Below are 16,679 nucleotides of genomic sequence, written 5' to 3'. Positions count from 1 at the left end.
AGAGTAATAAATAGAACAGTGATAAAGTATCAGCCAATCAGCTCCTAACTGTTATTTCTCAAGCACAGCCTGAAACATGGCAGTTAGGAGGTGATTGGCTGATACTTTATCATCGTTCTATTTATCACTTTCCATGGCTTGATAAATCTGGGCCAACAGATCTAAATCATACACATGATAAACAGCCTCACATATGAGTGGTAGGTTACAGCAATTAAGCAAGAAATGTCACAGGCCTTAACATTATATGTAAAAGGGCTTATTCCTTAAAAAAAAAAAAAACACAGAAATGCACAAAGTAAGTTATGGCAGTCATGGTCGATGGCAGACTTTATACAGTATAAGTCCAGACAATCCACCTGAAAGTGCTAATGTTCACGGTCAAGTCCACTGCATTGGAAGTCCTTCTTGTAGTCTTAGAAAATCTGGGAAAGAAAACTTGTTGCATATTTTTTTCACATTCTCTTTTGGTTTTCTGGAGCCCAAACCAGCCTCAACCCCAAGATACCAAGTTGTTCATCCATTTTTATTTTAAACATATGGTCCACAGCTAAAACTCCCTAGTAAGGAGTCAGTGTGACTTGTCTCATGGCTTGTTCCCAGCTTGGCTCATGGCTCTGACAAAGCCCTGAATCTCCTGCTCCAGCTGCTTGTTTCTCCGTTCTGCGTCATCTCGTGACCGTTCCATGTTCTGCAGCGTGATTTCCAGCGCCTTCCTCTGGTTCCTTTCTTTTTCCAGGTCCTCGTTTAATTTAACCACTTTTTTCCAAACATCAAAGTTTTCTTTCTCCAGGCTGCCAAACATGGACAACAGAAAATCAGAACAAATTTCAACAAACACGTAGAGAACTTTTTTTTAAGAAAAAACAGCAGACATTCAGAGCAATTCTTCTTAGTAAGCTCTATTAGGACAAAACCTTCCGGTATCTGTATTTGGTCATCAGAATCAATGAGACGCTGTTTGTGTTATTTTCTTGGGCAGCAGAAGAGAGGTCAGGTGGAAGGAGAGTGGGTGGGGCTATGAATAATTATTGCTGCCGGTTGTGTGTAAACAAACTCACTAATAATTTAAAACTGCACAAAATGCTGACCTGCGTTGGTACACTCTTTGTACGCCCATAGCTGGATAATCCATTAAGCAACCTACAGTAGGCTACTGCCCAGATTGCCCTAATCCTTTTGTGCGTTGCTTTTTTTGACCATGGAGGTGGGAAGGGATACCAAACCAGCATGTTGCCTAGTACCCCATGGGGTCTTAGTCTGTGTGTACCTAACTGTCCTCCAAGCACATTTCTGGGTGCAAACACTCCACAGTGTATGTGAAATATCAAATGGTGTGTGACTAACATTCACCTTTTCTATAGCTCCTAGATAAAATCATTATAATAATATTTATTTATATGGCCGCAGGAGGAGATGTTTCAAACCTTGCAGAGAGATAAAAACAATGAATACATAAACCAGCGCTGGCTGTCAAGAAAAATTACTCACAACACAACAAGACGGTTTGTCTTGTTTTTAAAAAAGGTATACACAATCTATTACATACAATAAAAATAAATATACAACATAAATAAAAAAAATGGATAAAAAAATTGCTTGTGCAATATTGCAAATGAACACCTCTCTAGATAATTCCTGTTAAAAGTGTCCACTCATAATAGTTATTGTGGCTTTTCCGATAGCTTGGCTAAGACATTTTTCCCGATTCTCTACAGTCACTTGTAATGCAGTATTATTTACTGGATGATAGTATGCAAGGATCCCTTGTGGATGTCTCAACCTAGGAATGTTCCATGTGTGGCTGGAGGGAATGCCGGGGTAGACTGCTGTGCTGCTAATCTGATCCTGGAGCCAGGGCCGGTGCTAGGGTGTCCGGCGCCCTCCTGCAAACAATAAATTTGCGCCCTCCCTCCCATATGGAATTAAGGGGCAGTGCCCGCCAAAGGGGCATGGTCTCATATGGAAGGGGCGTGGCCACATAATAGTATCCCCAATTCAAATTACGCTACACAGTATCACAATCGTATTCACATTATACCACACGTAGTGCCTGATTCATATTGCACCCGATAGTTGTGTACCTAATTCACATTACGATACACAGTAGGGCTCCTTATACACAATACCCACAGTAGTGTCCCTTATACAAATAACACCCGCAGTAGTAGTGCCACACAAAATGACCACAATGATAGCGTGCCTAACACAATGCTCACAGTAGTAGTGCCACACAGAACGCCCACAGTAGTAGTGCCACACAGAACGCCCACAGTAGTTGTGCCACACAGAACGCCCACAGTAGTTGTGCCACACAGAACGCCCACAGTAGTTATGCCACACAGAACGCACACAGTAGTTGTGCCACACAGAACGCACACAGTAGTTGTGCCACACAGAACGCACACAGTAGTTGTGCCACAAATAACGCTCACAGTAGTCGTGCCACAGAGCGCCCACAGCAGTAATGCCCCACAGAGCACCCACAGTAGACGTGCCACACATAATGCCCACAGCAGTAGTGATCCACAAAGCGCCCACAGTACTAGTGCCACATAGAATGCCCACAGAAGTAGTGCAACAATTAATTAACCTTACACTTAAGTAAACCGGAGGGGAGATAGAGGTGGTGTGCGGTACATACCGCACACAGATCCGTGGAGAAGGCTGCCGGCGCCGCTGCCTAAAGTGCAGTGGGGAGGAGGGAGGGAGCCGGAGGGACCAAGCCGGAGCCGCGCTTCACGGTGCTGAGCTGGAGAGCACCGGCTCTGTGCGGGAGAGTGCTGCCGGCGCCGCTGCCCAAAGTGCAGTGGGGAGGAGGGCAGGCCCGAAACCAGGAGTTTTGTCATCCGGGGTAAGCCATTAACTTGTTGTGTGTGCATATATATATAACTGCACATGGGCAAAGGGGATAGCTACTGTAGGCATTTTCACACTATTTACTTGTATTTTTTTATTTATTTGGGCTACGATAAAGATAAAATAATACCTCTGTTATATCATCTGAGGTGGATCACACCTGGGAGCTTGACACAGATGCTTCCCGGGTGCGACCCGCCTCAGGCCCTTTTCCCACCGCAGATTCCAACTTGGCATATTGCCGGGTTGGTGACATTGCTGGTGACGCAGCGGGGGCGGCACTTGGAGATCACATGATCTCCAAGCGCTGCCTGTACATACACTGTGAACAGGAGCCGGGTTGCATCAACCCGGCTCCCAGTTTGCACAGCACAGCTTGCCGGGCTGAACCCGTGTTCAACCCTGCAAGCTACCTAAGTTGGAATACCAGGTCAATCGACCCGGATTATTCCAACTGGGCGCTTTTACACCAACCAGCAACATGGGTTATGCGCGCTCATGTCCAATAACCCGTGTTACTAGCTGGTGGTGTAAAAGGGGTATACAATAATAACTCATACATTGATACATACATGAAATCACACACCTATACAAATACATGCTGTCACACACCTAAAAACATACACGCACACATACATTCTCTCACATACATACATATAATCACACACCTGTATAAATACATATATAGTGACACATATACATACAGTGACATACCAGCACACATACAGATATGTAGTCATACACCTATTCACATACAGTCACACACAAGCAAACACATATACACACATATAGCAGTCACACACACACACAGTGCCCTTCGCTGAGTCATACTCACTGTTTTGGCCATGCTGCTGCTCACATTCCCTCCATTCTCCCATGCTCCTGGCAACTGGCAAGGCACTGTGTTGTACAGTGCCGTCTAGCTCCGCCCCCTTTTTGGACGTCGGGTAACTTCTTAGTTTAGAGTGCACTGCCATGATTAATGGCAGTGGGGGGAAGAGGGGGGTGGGGAAAGGCTGGGGTAACTTGTCCCCTACCTCTGCCCCCTCAATTCTGTTCAGCTGATAACTGCAAGATGAAACTGAAAGTAAACTACAGCTCCCGGCAGCAAAGGCTGCTGGGAGATGTAGTTTTTGTTCAGTTTCATCTCGATGCCGACGGCTGCTGCATAGGGAGGGGAGCGTTAGGGGGGATCGGCACCCTGTCCTATCAGGCGCACAGGTGACATGCCCCCCTAGCCACGGCCATGAGGAGCTGCTGGTGGAAACAGGAGGGAGGGAGCTGGAGCCGCACTTCACGTTGCCTGCGTCTGTCATACAGTGTGACAGACGCAGCAGCAACCAGGAGCCAGCAGCAACAGCAGAGCAGGGAGAGCGCCTCTTCCGACCAGCGCCTCCCTGCCTTGCAGGAGCTGCTGAGCGGTAAGCGCCGGCTCTGCCTGGAGCAAATGTCCAAATAGTGCCAATGTGATTACAGAAGTTCAAATGGTGGAAATGAGTGGTAATAAATCCAGGAAAGAGAGGTGGGACTAGCTCAACGCGTTTCGCTGGTTAAGCGTCTACCAGCTTCATCAGGAGCATGTATTATGAAGGGAGCTGGATGCTCCTTATATACCCCTTTGAGTGGTATAGGTGGTAACACGTGTCAAATCACATACATTATAAGACAAACCATCCAACAAATTAATAAAACAAAAATTCTAAATGAATCCTACAGAGTCAATTGGATGTTGTAATTTCATTTCAATCAAAAACTAATATTATAACTCTTTATTTAAACTAATAGAAGTTTATTTATTTATTTCATTAGTTGGTCACGTGACCATCTTATCTTACAGTTCCATTGGTCCATATTCTAGTGCTCTAATGTAGTTGGAAGCACTGTGCTTCCACTGCACGTCTCTTTGTGTCTCTGTCTCTCGGGCACATACCCTCCACTACGTGAAGCGCAGCGGCCTATGAGCAGACTGCGGACATTGGTCACGTGAACCTAGTCCCGCGATCGGGTCCAGCGGCGCCCACGGACCTACACGCACCATGCGCTGGAGAGGCGTCACCATGGAGATGAAGACGCTTCTTTCCCATATTGTCTGAATCCTTACACCTAGGTCACGTCACGTACACCACATGGTCCCGACACAGAACCCGGAAGTATATAGCATTGGTAGTTCACACTTGGTTGTCATGGAAACATAACAAACCAATTGTGTTAACATGTAAATAAATAGCATGTATGGCAGTTTTGAGTGTCTATCTCTAACAAAGGAGACTGCTAATGGTATGTAGGTACTTACTGCACTGTAAGCAAACAGATATTTTTAATTATTATTAGTCATTTTAGTTATATCCATATAATATATTCACCATTATTCCACATAGGTCCTCATATAAGATCTGGAGGTAGTTGAACAAACGCAAAAATAAATAATAATCACACCATTTGAACTTCTGTAATCACATTGGCACTATTTGGACATTTGCGCCAGCATCAGATTAGCAGCACAGCAGTCTACCCCGGCATTCCCTCCAGCCACACATGGAACATTCCTAGGCTGAGACATCCACAAGGGATCCTTGCATACTATCATCTGGTAAATAATACTGCATTACAAGTGACTGTAGAGAATCAGAAAAAATGTCCTAGCCAGCTATTGGAAAATCCACAATAACTATTATGAGTGGACACTTTTAACAGGAATTATCTAGAGTGGTGTTCATTTGCAATATTGCACAAGCAATTTTTTAATCCATTTTTTACTTATGTTGTATATTTATTTTATTGTATGTAATAAATTGTGTATACCTTTTCTTAACACTTAACTGACAATTTTTCGTTAACAACATTGTTTTTTAAAATGTATAATATTTAATAAAGTTGATAAAGTATTGTTTAAAATATTTAAACATTATATTATGCACTTCTGCAGTACGGATCTCCTCGTCAAAAACGGGGGGACAGGATGGGATGGCGCAGTTGCATGAAATCTGACCATGCCAGTTAAGTGGTTAAAAACAAGACAAACCGTCCTGTTGTGAGTAATTTTTCTTGACAGCCAGCGTTGGTTTATGTATTCATTGTTTTAGTCTATTTTCAAGGGACTTGACCATCCCATCTCCAGCTGCTGTTGGTTGCGCACTTGTATATTGTTTTCTAATACTGCAGAGAGACAAGGGGGGTAATTCCAAGTTGATCGCAGCAGGAAATTTTTTAGCAGTTGGGCAAAACCATGTGCACTGCAGGGGGGGCAGATATAACATGTGCAGAGAGAGTTAGATTTGGGTGGGTTATTTTGTTTCTGTGCAGATTAAACACTGGCTGCTTTATTTTTACACTGCAATTTAGATTGCAGATTGAACACACCACACCCAAATCTAACTCTCTCCGCACATGTTAAATCTGCCTCCCCTGCAGTGCACATGGTTTTGCCCAACTGCTAAAAAATTACCTGCTGCGATCAACTTGGAATTACCCCCAAAGTACAAGCCAATCGCCTTGTAACTGTCAATTTATAGGCCATATTTGAAAAATAACAGGAGCTGCTCAGCTGGTACTTTATCTATCTCCACTTAATCTCTCCCCGAGTTTTGATACACCCCCCCCCCCCCCATGTTTTATGCAACACGTCACAGGAAATGTTTAATCGTTCACATCAGTCCTTGCCCCATTTGTCTTTAAAATCTAATCATACAGTCAATCTTACGATCAAGAAAATTGTAACTCTAATCCTCATGCGGGAATATGAATAGTTATGTTATGTGGTCACCTTTTCATGCGATCCTCAAGTATTTTCTGTTGAATCGTCATCTCCTCCAGAGCACTGGCTAACCTGCCACAATTGTTGTCATCCTGATTATCAGTAATGAGGCAGTATACACCATTTCTCAGGTAGTTGGGACTCTGCTGGCCGGCTGGCTTTTTGACATCACCACTCACAGTACTTTCATTAACTGCACCTGTCCTTGTGTTTTTCCCACTTTCATCTTGGGGACATGGGACATTATCGTAGGTTGACCTTCTGTGTTGGGAAATCTCTTCTGACAGTGTCCTTTTGTGGCCAGGGGAAGTGGATAAATATGCCTTTTGCCCATATGGGGATGACCAGAACTCACTGCTGAATATTTCTTCTTTGAGGCTGTTGGGACTGTTGCCACCTAGCTTTTGTGACATGATAAAACTTGTGGTGGGGAGAGTCTGAGTACGTTTTCTTGAGTACATCTGCCACGATTCTGAGTTATTTGGTAACAAGGAACAATCGTCTTCTTCTTTAAGAGACAAACTGTCATCTGAGATGGATGAACCATGGGAATAATGTCTCTGGGGCAAAAAAAAAAAAACAATTTGTGTTTAGAAATGAATATGAAGTATAGGGGAACATGATGTTTTTCTGTCAGTGGATCATCTCCAACTGTGCTCAACTAGGTTCTTACCAAATGCGCATTAGGTGAGTCTCCTAAAGGTGAAACACTATCTTCAGCTGCATCCCAACCTACTGAGCTGCGTGGCATCTGCATGTTCTTGGGATCATTCTTCTGGGTCTTGGATTCTATAAGCAGGTCGTTGGTTTTAGGAAAGAATTTATCTTGGTGGCTGATCATCACTGTCATCAACTTCTGGATCTGAGGAGCACCTACAGGTGGAGATGACAAGATATTCCCTTAATACTGCAAAAGTAAATGTTATTCTCAAGGTATTATTTACAAGTACAAAGACTCACAGCATATGCACAGATGGTCTTCAAACCACTTGTGCATACTTGTGCTAACCTATGGTGAACAAACTGGCATATCTGTGTAAAAAATTGATGGGCTGAAGGGAGAATTATCCTCATATAGGTCCATGGGATGGGTATGGCTTATCAACATTCAGACTGTCGAGAATGGTAGCAATATTATGTACAGTACAACATAATCACCAGGTTGGCATTAGAACTTTAAACATGATGGCACATAGTAAAGACATTGTTGTGCTTTATCTGCTACTGCACAGATGTGTCCTCATACACGGGGCTTTAGGATCACCAAGTAGCCCCTCACGAGAAGCACCAGGTCACAGGCGATTTGCTCAAAATGTGCATCTTGTTTGCAGAAATAAACATCTGGAAGTAACACAACTACTCTGCTAGATTGCACTGAACAATTTGATGTGCAACATTTGTACATCTGTGTGCAAATGAGCCTGAATCTGTATATGAAGTGCTAATCTGCAGCGGCTGCACATTTTTCTCGAGTTCCATTGTTTTTCATCTGAGACTTAGGTGGTTATACAGGTCACATTGCTAAGCGATGCATCTGCAATATCCCTGCACGCGCAAGTATTGTCCTGCGCATGTATGGCTGCTGAATGTGTTCGCGTCACAGTGGGTGCAAATGCCTCTGCCTGACTGACAGGCAGAGGCGTTCGTGGGGCTGGTGGGGGGGCGAACATTGCAGGGGCGTTCCATGGAAAATGGGGGCGGGGCGGCGCGTTTTGGGGGCAGCTGCGTGATTTCACACACAGCCTCTCTGATCAAAAAAATGGTGGCAGACCTCCTGCATACGCAGCCTAGCTGCGGCTGCAGGGGGTCATCTACATTTGCTGCGACTGCAACATTGCGGTCGCAGCTGCAGGATCAGTTCATTGTGCATGCTGAGCGTCTTGCCTTGCGATGGGCGGCCCCAGCATGCGAAAGAAGAGATTGCCGATTCTACTGAATAACCTCCTTTGTAAGTGTTTAAAACTAATTCCTGTGCAGTTAAAATTGCATCCCAAGCATCTGTAGTACATTTGAGTGTTGTTTAGCTGCCTCTGTGATGTGAATAGGATGTTAAAGTAACAGATGCTACACTACACCTCTCGGAGCGGTTCAGCAAAATGACACAAAATTTGGGAAAAAGTAGTCAACCACAGGAATTGCTTCCCGTCGCAGAGCTTCACGATTCTCCCGCCATATGGTGTATAAAGGATAGCTATATGAGGACACATCTGTATATTGTAATATTTTGCATTTTACCCCGGCTTACAATTAATTATCCTATTTTTCTTTGTCCACAACCTTCCATTCTTATTCATATAATGAATGCATAACACACTAAACAAACAAGGATGTGTTACCTGTCATGAGGGCAACTGGCTCTTCTGTCTTTGGTTTCAGCAGATTGACTCCGATCACCATGGCCAGATTATCTATACTCATCTTATTTACACCGGAGTTTTTCTGTACTTCATACAAAAACCTGAAATATTACATAGATCATTAATGTCCCCATGAAATATAAGCTAGATCACTTATAGCAACTTACTGTACAGCTGGATGTATATGGGTGGGTCACAAGAATATACAAAAAAAGGGGTGTAGGCATAGTGGCAATATAAAACGCAAGTCTATAGACACAATATTTGTAGGAAAATACGCAAGATGGCTTGGTGGGGTTATAAACAGGGTATATTAAGGACTCATACATGCATTAGGTCAACAGAGTGAAAGGTCGACAGGGTCAAAAGGTTAGATATTAGTGTACTGCTTTGCTCCGCTACTGCTGTGCTCGGCATAGGATACGCAGTGGCGTAAGTTCGTCACAGTTGCCCGGAGGCAAGAAAAATATCGGTGCCCCCCTATTTCCTATATTAAATATATGTATGTGTGCGTGTGTGTGTGGAGTGTTCTGAAAAAAATGTATATACTGTATTTATACATATAATTGTCTTTTATTTGAAATCACACGTTTCTTAGCAGTCATACCCAGGATTAGAACCCATGACCTGTTACACTGACAGCAGACACTTTACTGATGGAGCTATATGCTCACGTAGAGGAAGCATGAGAATTCTAACTATATGAAGTTATGTGTAATTGTCAGAGAAGTAACTTCATATAGTTAAAATTCTCATATTTCCTATACAGGAGCAAATAGCTTCATCAGTAAGATGTCTGCTTCCAGTGTAATAGGTTGTGGTTTCTAATCCTGGGTGTGATACTTGTAAAATGTGTATATTCAGTATAATAAAGAGGGTGTGATTTGTAAGGTACAGGGACCAGTGAGGAAGTCGGCCACTGAAAAGACAGCGACAGCTATCAATTAACTTACTTCAATGGTGTCACAGAATGAGAGGAGAGTTGCCCCCTTCAGAGCAGGAGCCCGGCAGTAGATGACTCCGTTGCCTCCCAGAGTTCTGCCTCTGAGGATACGATTCCCAGTCGTAGTCCACATAGATGATATCACAAGGTTGAAAAAAACACAAAAAAATCTTGTGTCTACCATATGTGTGTTGACCATTGTCATGTCGACCATTTGACCCTGTCGACCTTTTGAACTATCTACCTTTTACATGTCGACCTTTTGACCCTTTTGACCCCATCGACCTAATGCATGTCTTCCATTAGTGGTAGACCTATTGACTGTAGACCTATTTAGTCCGGAAACCGCACAGGTTTAGGTTAGGATGTGGTTATTACATTACTTGTTCAGGTAATACATGGAAGGAAATTTAATTTTTGTTAAATTTTACATGTCCCGTTAAATATGGTAAAGAAAGATTTGTAGTGATATATGTAAATGTATTACACAAGATAAGGGGTGTATACTCTAGGCGCGGTATCCAATTATCCCCAGTCATTTACTGAAAGCCGGCAGTTATCAGGTATTATGATTTGCGTGTCTAACCAGCATTCAGAGCCGCAATAACATATGGGTCCGGGAACTTATCCCGGATCCCATGTGTTATCGGCTGAAAACTGGACATTTTTGGGACGATAAAACCGGGCTGTACTTACAATGACCATCGGGTTAAAATTGAGATAAAAGCCCATTTCTATAGGCTAGAACATAGGTTCTCAAACTCGGTCCTCAGGACCCCACACAGTGCATGTTTTGCAGGTCACCTCACAGAATCACAAGTGAAATAATTAGCCCCACCTGCGGACCTTTTAAAATGTGTCAGTGAGTAATGAATACACCTGTGCACCTGCTGGGTTACCTGCAAAACATGCACTGTGTGGGGTCCTGAGGACCGAGTTTGAGAACCACTGGGCTAGAAAATGAGCGCGGCTAATCTTATACCCTTCTACATAGCAACAGATGAATAGTGCTAATTGCTAATTACATCTGTGAAGACTAGAATTACCTGCATATGAAGCTGAGGAGATTATAATTCTCTTTAGGAAGAATCTTTATTTGCATCATTAGTTCTTGGTGACCCTGTAACAAATATACAGTACACAGTAACGCTATTGCTCTATAGAAATTCTGTAGTATTTTTATTATTATTATTACCAGTTATTAATATAGGGCACACACATTCTGCAGCGCTTTACAAAGAATAATTGGCCATTCACATTAGTCCCTGCCCCAGTGGAGCTTACAATCTATATTCCCTATCACATACACACACATTCATGCTAGGGTTCATTTTGTTGGGAGCCAATTAACCTACCAGTATATTTTTGGATTGTGGGAGGAAACCAGAGCACCCAGAGGAAACCCACGCAAGCACGGGGAGAATATACAAACTCCACTCAGTTAGGGCCATGGTGGGAATCGAACCCATGACCTTAGTGCTGTGAGGCAGTAATGCTAACTCATACACCCTCCGTACTTTCCCCTGTACTATATTTCCTTTATAACTGAAGATGCCCCCTTACTGAATGCTGTGTCCTATCAGGTTCGAGCTGGCGGGGCACCTGGCTGCGCTATAACCACTGTACATACAACATATTTAGCAAAAGCTCAATATTTATGCACAATGTTTAAGGCCCAGGAAAGGGGCACACATGGCATAAAGCAAGGGACTTGTTCACAGAAGAGTTACACTAATAAACCTTCTTAAACCACATATACTACACTCAGATGTGGGTGCACCACTATATGCATACAGCCCGGCACATAGATGAATATACACATCAGCCCCAACATGTTTGCATGAGGATTAACAAGGGTTTATACTTATGCCTCACAGTAGCATAGAGAAAGCACAGGGATAGCATGGAGATAATGCAGCGCCGGCAACAGAAATCTTGGGGCATGGTACAATGATATCTCTGCTCCCTCATCCCCCCACTTGTGCCCACACTCAACTGGGATCTGGACAGTTGATCTGGGGAAGCGAGTGGGGAGTTACCATAGGCAGGCCGGGTTAGAGTTATCTACAGTCTAATCTATGCCTGCTAGCTTCGACAACCCTCGCACTGCTGCTGCACCCATCATGTTTAATACTGCCTAGTAAATTGAGGCCCCCCACAATGTCTGGGCCCAGTATGGGTGTCCCCTTTGATCCCGCCTGTGGCTGGGCCTGAGATAATGTCCCTGATGAAAGATTAAATAAATCTGAAACGTTGGATTACTTATGGTCATCTATATCATTATAGAGTGCCATAGCCTGTTTGGATTTCCCATTACTGTATTTAGCTTCGGCACTTGGGCAGTACTGAAGAGGTGCTACATCAACATTCTAAAGATTTCTATAATTATACATGTTTTTTCCAGTTCTATGACTATCCCCGTGGATCTATCATTCTGATCACTAATTGCCTTCCCAAGGCATTTATTTGATGTCATCGTCTAAGTGTGACCTACCTTCTCCTCATCAACACTTATTGTTCTTTCACATGCAAGATAGTTCTCATACTGGGACCAAGGGACAACAGGTTCGGGCAGCTCCCGCAGGTACAGTTTGAACAAGGAAGCCACCGTATGGACATCTGTATCCCTGATAAAAATATGGGAGAGATAAGGAGGGAGTTTAGTCAGAGAGGAAGTATAGAAAGTATATAGTATCTCAGTTCTAGAAGTTCCCATTAGAAACTTATTTAGAGAGTCAATGATAAAACCACCCGTGGTCCAGGAGGCATTTTTTAGATTGAGCCAAGGATATAGGGGTCTATTTACCAAACCTTGGATGGAGATAAGGTGAAGTGTGATAAATGACTAGCCAACCAGCTCCTTGCTCCCATTTTCAAATCCAGCCTGTGACATGGCAGTTAGAAGCTGATTGGATGGTACTTTATCTCTGCCCACTTATTTGTACTGTTTTTCTGAGCATTTGTACTGTTTTTCTGAGTGTAACAGGAAGTTAGGCTTTACAAACAAAATGGGTGGGGCCTTGATTGAGAATCTCACTCGGTGCATGTCGTGCAAGATGTATGCGCTCCTGGAGCAACCGTCCCAGTATGAATACATGTGCGTGAGGTGTGTGCGAACGGTTGCAAACTGTTACGCGACTGAGGGATATTCACAATCTCAAGCAAAGCTTAGTGTCACGGCGCGGTGGGGCAGTGTGCGGAAGCGCCGGCACTTACCCGTCCGGACGCTCTGGCGGGGTCCCTCCGGAGTGGGTGCGGGCTGCTGGTGGCGGGCACAGACTGCGGGCACGGCTGGAGGAGCAGAGAGCAGAGGCAGCAGCGTTCTTTGTGCAGCTTCCAGCTGCAGAACTCCGGATGAGCGCCGCCATCTTGGATGGGGTCAGCTGACTCGCAAGACCCAATGATCAGCCACTACTGCAGGACCAATTAGTTTCAGCCTGCAGAAATAAAGCTGAGGCTTTCTGGGTAAGAGTTCGCCAGTGCAATGTCTTACACACTGTAATGTGTGCTTTAGTTCTCTGTGCTCCACAGTATTGTTTATGCAGCATCCTGTTCTGGTATCCTCCTGGGCTGAAGGATTTATTAAACCAGCGTCTGTTCTGCGTCTCCTGAAATTGCTCCTTCTTGCTCCTTCAGTTACTCCTGGTTTCGTCCACACACCATAGTCCACCGTCTCCTGATACACCCGGGTGTTTGTTCACGGTAACCGACCTCCAGCTCCCAGTCTCCAAATCAGCCCGACGTGCCTCACTGGGTTCAGGGTTCCAACCAGAGACTTATGAAAAGGTCTTTCATTCGGTCTGCTCGACAAATCCTCCAAGACCTAGCTGATACCGAACCTCTGGTCACAAATCCGGATCAACAACATCCAACAGCTGTGACACTTAGATAGAACGGTGGAGGTGTTGCAGGGAGGGACATGGTAGATGAGGATGAGGACAAAGAGGTAGCCAGCTGAGTCACGGTTAGAAGGAAGAAAAAGAGGGGGAGGCCGGACATCTCCAAACTGCCAAACCCCAATAAATTCACCTTATTGAATGAAGATTCTGTGGATGGCAGTGAGGAAATGGCGGAGCTCGAGGAAACCGTTCCCTCTAGCAACCGAAAGAGTGGTCCCTCTGGCATAAAGGCGATAAGAGAAAGCCAGGTTCCTAGTCAGATTGTGATGGTAGGGGACTCTATTACCAGGAAGACAGATAGGGCAATCTGCTCCCGGGACCATGATCGCCGTACAGTCTGTTGTCTCCCGGGTGCTCAAGTACGTCACATTGCAGACCGTTTAGAAAGATTGTTGGGAGAGGCCGGGAATGACCCGGCGGTCTTGGTGCACGTTGGCACCAATAACAAAGTTAGTGGTAGGTGGGATGTCCTTAGGAAAGATTATAGGGACCTAGGCCAGAAAGTAAAGGTAAGGACATCTAGGGTAATATTCTCTGAAATATTACCTGCGCCATGCGCTAGCCCAGGGAGGCAGAGGGAGATTAGGGAGGTAAATGTGTGGCTTAGAGACTAGTGTAGAAAAGAGGGGTTTGTGTTCTTGGAACACTGGATGGACTTCTCAGTCAGGCGCCATCTTTTTTGTCGCGATAGACTGCACCTGAATGAGGAGGTGGCAGCAGTGCTGGGGAAGGATGGTTAGAAGGTTGGAGGAGATTTTAAACTATGTGCCTAGGGGGAGGGATTAGAAAGAATTTGTGGGACAACGAGAGAGAGAAGAAAAAGGGATGTATAAAGTATAATGGGGTGGAGGGGGGGGGGGAATAGTCAGCGATGGTAAATTAAGGAAAACTCAAGTTTTTAAGGAAACGTTATATACAACAAAACTTGCAGATCAGGGAATTACAAAACTGAAGTGTATGCTTACAAATGCAAGAAGCCTAACAAGTAAAATGGGGTAATTAGAAATGATTGCACTTTATGACCAATATGATATCATAGACATTACAGAGACATGGTGGGGCGATTCTCATGACTGGGCAACAAACATGAAGAGGTACACTCTCTTCAGGAGAGATAGGACTAATAAAAAGGGATGGGGTGTTTGTCTTTATGTTAAGCCATTCTTAAAATAATATTAAAAGGAGGTCATTTACGAGGGGACTGGAAATAACATGGAGTCATTATGGGTTGAGATTTCGAGTGGGGGTAAAGAAGCTTTTAATAGGGACATACTACAAACTGCCAGATATTAGTTTGTCTGACGAATTACAATTCTTGCAGCAAATCAAAAAAGCTGCCGGAATGGGGGAGGTCATTATCATTTAATTACCCGGGCATAAATTGGAACACCGAAACAGTAAATACAGATAGGGGTAACAGGTTCTTAAACATGCTAAAATATCGCTACTTGTCCCAGGTAATCGAGGAACCAACTAGACTTAGGACTATACTGGATTAGTACTAACTAATAATGTGGAGCTAATATCAAATACTAAAGTAGGGGAGACCTTGGGAAATAATGATCATAATATGATCACATTTGATATTAGCTTCCAAAAACAACATTATAAGGGTCTAACTAGGACTTTTAACTTTAGAAAAGCTAATTTTATCTTTCTTAAACAAGCAATGAAGGACATCAATTGTGAAATTGTATTTCATGGTAAGAATCTGCGAAATGTGGGATGTTTTTACATCTGTGCTAAATAAGTACACTCATTTGTTCATTCCCAAGGTCAACAAAAACAGGAGTAGTAAATTCAAACCGATGTGGCTTAATAAGATGGTCAAAGAACAAATGGATAAAAAGAGGCGTTCTTTCAACGCATTTAAATCTGACGGGAAGGCAGAATCATTCCAGTAATACAAGGAATGTAACAAAAAAATGCAAAAAATAAATCAGAGCAGCTAAAATAGAAAACGAAAAACAGATCGCAAAGGAGAGTAAAACAAACCCTAGAAAGTGCTTTTTAAGTATATAAATGGTAAAATGTTAAAAAAGGAGAATATTGGACAATTAAAGAGCGAGTTGGATGTCTTGATTAATGACAATAGGGAAAAAGCAGATTTATTGAATTAATTCTTTTCATCAGTATTCACAAGAGAGGACCGGTTGATGGGAGTAGTGCACAACATAAGCTATGATAGCAACCCATTGCTAAGTACTTTGTTAAATAAGGAAGTAGTCCGAGAGAGACTAAGTAAAATTAAGATAAATAAATCTCCTGGGCCGGATGGACTTCACCCCAGGGTTCTTATGGAACTTAACTCAGAGCTATCAAGGCCCTTATATTTCAGTTTTAGTGTGTCAGGTACATCAGGAATGATACCAAAGGACTGGCGTATAAGCAGAGGTAGTCCCAATATTTAAAAATGAATTAAAACTCATCCCGGTAACTATAGACCGGTATGTTTAACATCTATAGTGGGGGAAATACTGGAAGGTATAATAAGGGACAGCATACAGGAGTACTTGGATACCTCCAAGGTTGTTAATAGGAATCAGCATGGTTTTGTGAAGCACAGGTCATGTCAAACTAACTTACAGTAATAAGCTTCTACGAGAAAGTGAGTGATAATATTGATCGGGGTAAAGCAGTGGATGTGGTCTTTTTGGACTTTGCTAAGGCCTTTGACAAAGTCCCACATAAGAGACTAATTTTCAAATTAAGAGAGTTTGGGGTAGGAAACACTATTTGTACTTAGGTGAGTAAATGGCTGTAGAACAGAGAACAGCAAGTGGTGATTAATGGGATGTTTTCTGAATGGGCCTCAGTGCTTAGTGGAATACCGCAGGGTTCAGTACTCGGGCCATTGCTGTTTAACA

The 16,679-nt window shown here is 43.5% G+C and overlaps 1 protein-coding gene across 3 annotated transcripts in view; it reads right to left on the bottom strand.

Moving 5' to 3' along the window:
- Window positions 1–299: 299 nt before the first annotated feature.
- Window positions 300–16,679, bottom strand: part of ARHGAP25 (Rho GTPase activating protein 25) — a 134,017-nt gene continuing 117,637 nt past the window's right edge. For 2 of the 3 annotated variants that reach the window (XM_063932059.1, XM_063932060.1), the window contains 6 exons: window positions 12,408–12,540; window positions 10,960–11,033; window positions 8,950–9,071; window positions 7,287–7,486; window positions 6,623–7,173; window positions 300–794 (listed from right to left, as the gene is read on the bottom strand). In XM_063932059.1, coding sequence (XP_063788129.1) covers window positions 587–794; window positions 6,623–7,173; window positions 7,287–7,486; window positions 8,950–9,071; window positions 10,960–11,033; window positions 12,408–12,540 — 1,288 coding nt within the window. In that variant the 3' untranslated portion in view covers window positions 300–586. Of the gene's footprint in view, window positions 795–3,694; window positions 4,425–6,622; window positions 7,174–7,286; window positions 7,487–8,949; window positions 9,072–10,959; window positions 11,034–12,407; window positions 12,541–16,679 lie in introns of those variants that run through there. The other variant, XR_010180547.1, reaches the window with a different exon arrangement.

The sequence above is a fragment of the Pseudophryne corroboree genome, chromosome 6 (genome assembly GCF_028390025.1).
Source record: "Pseudophryne corroboree isolate aPseCor3 chromosome 6, aPseCor3.hap2, whole genome shotgun sequence".
NCBI lineage: Eukaryota > Metazoa > Chordata > Amphibia > Anura > Myobatrachidae > Pseudophryne > Pseudophryne corroboree.
The sequence above is the reverse complement of the archived record's forward strand: the minus strand, read 5'-3'. Positions and strand labels throughout refer to the sequence as shown.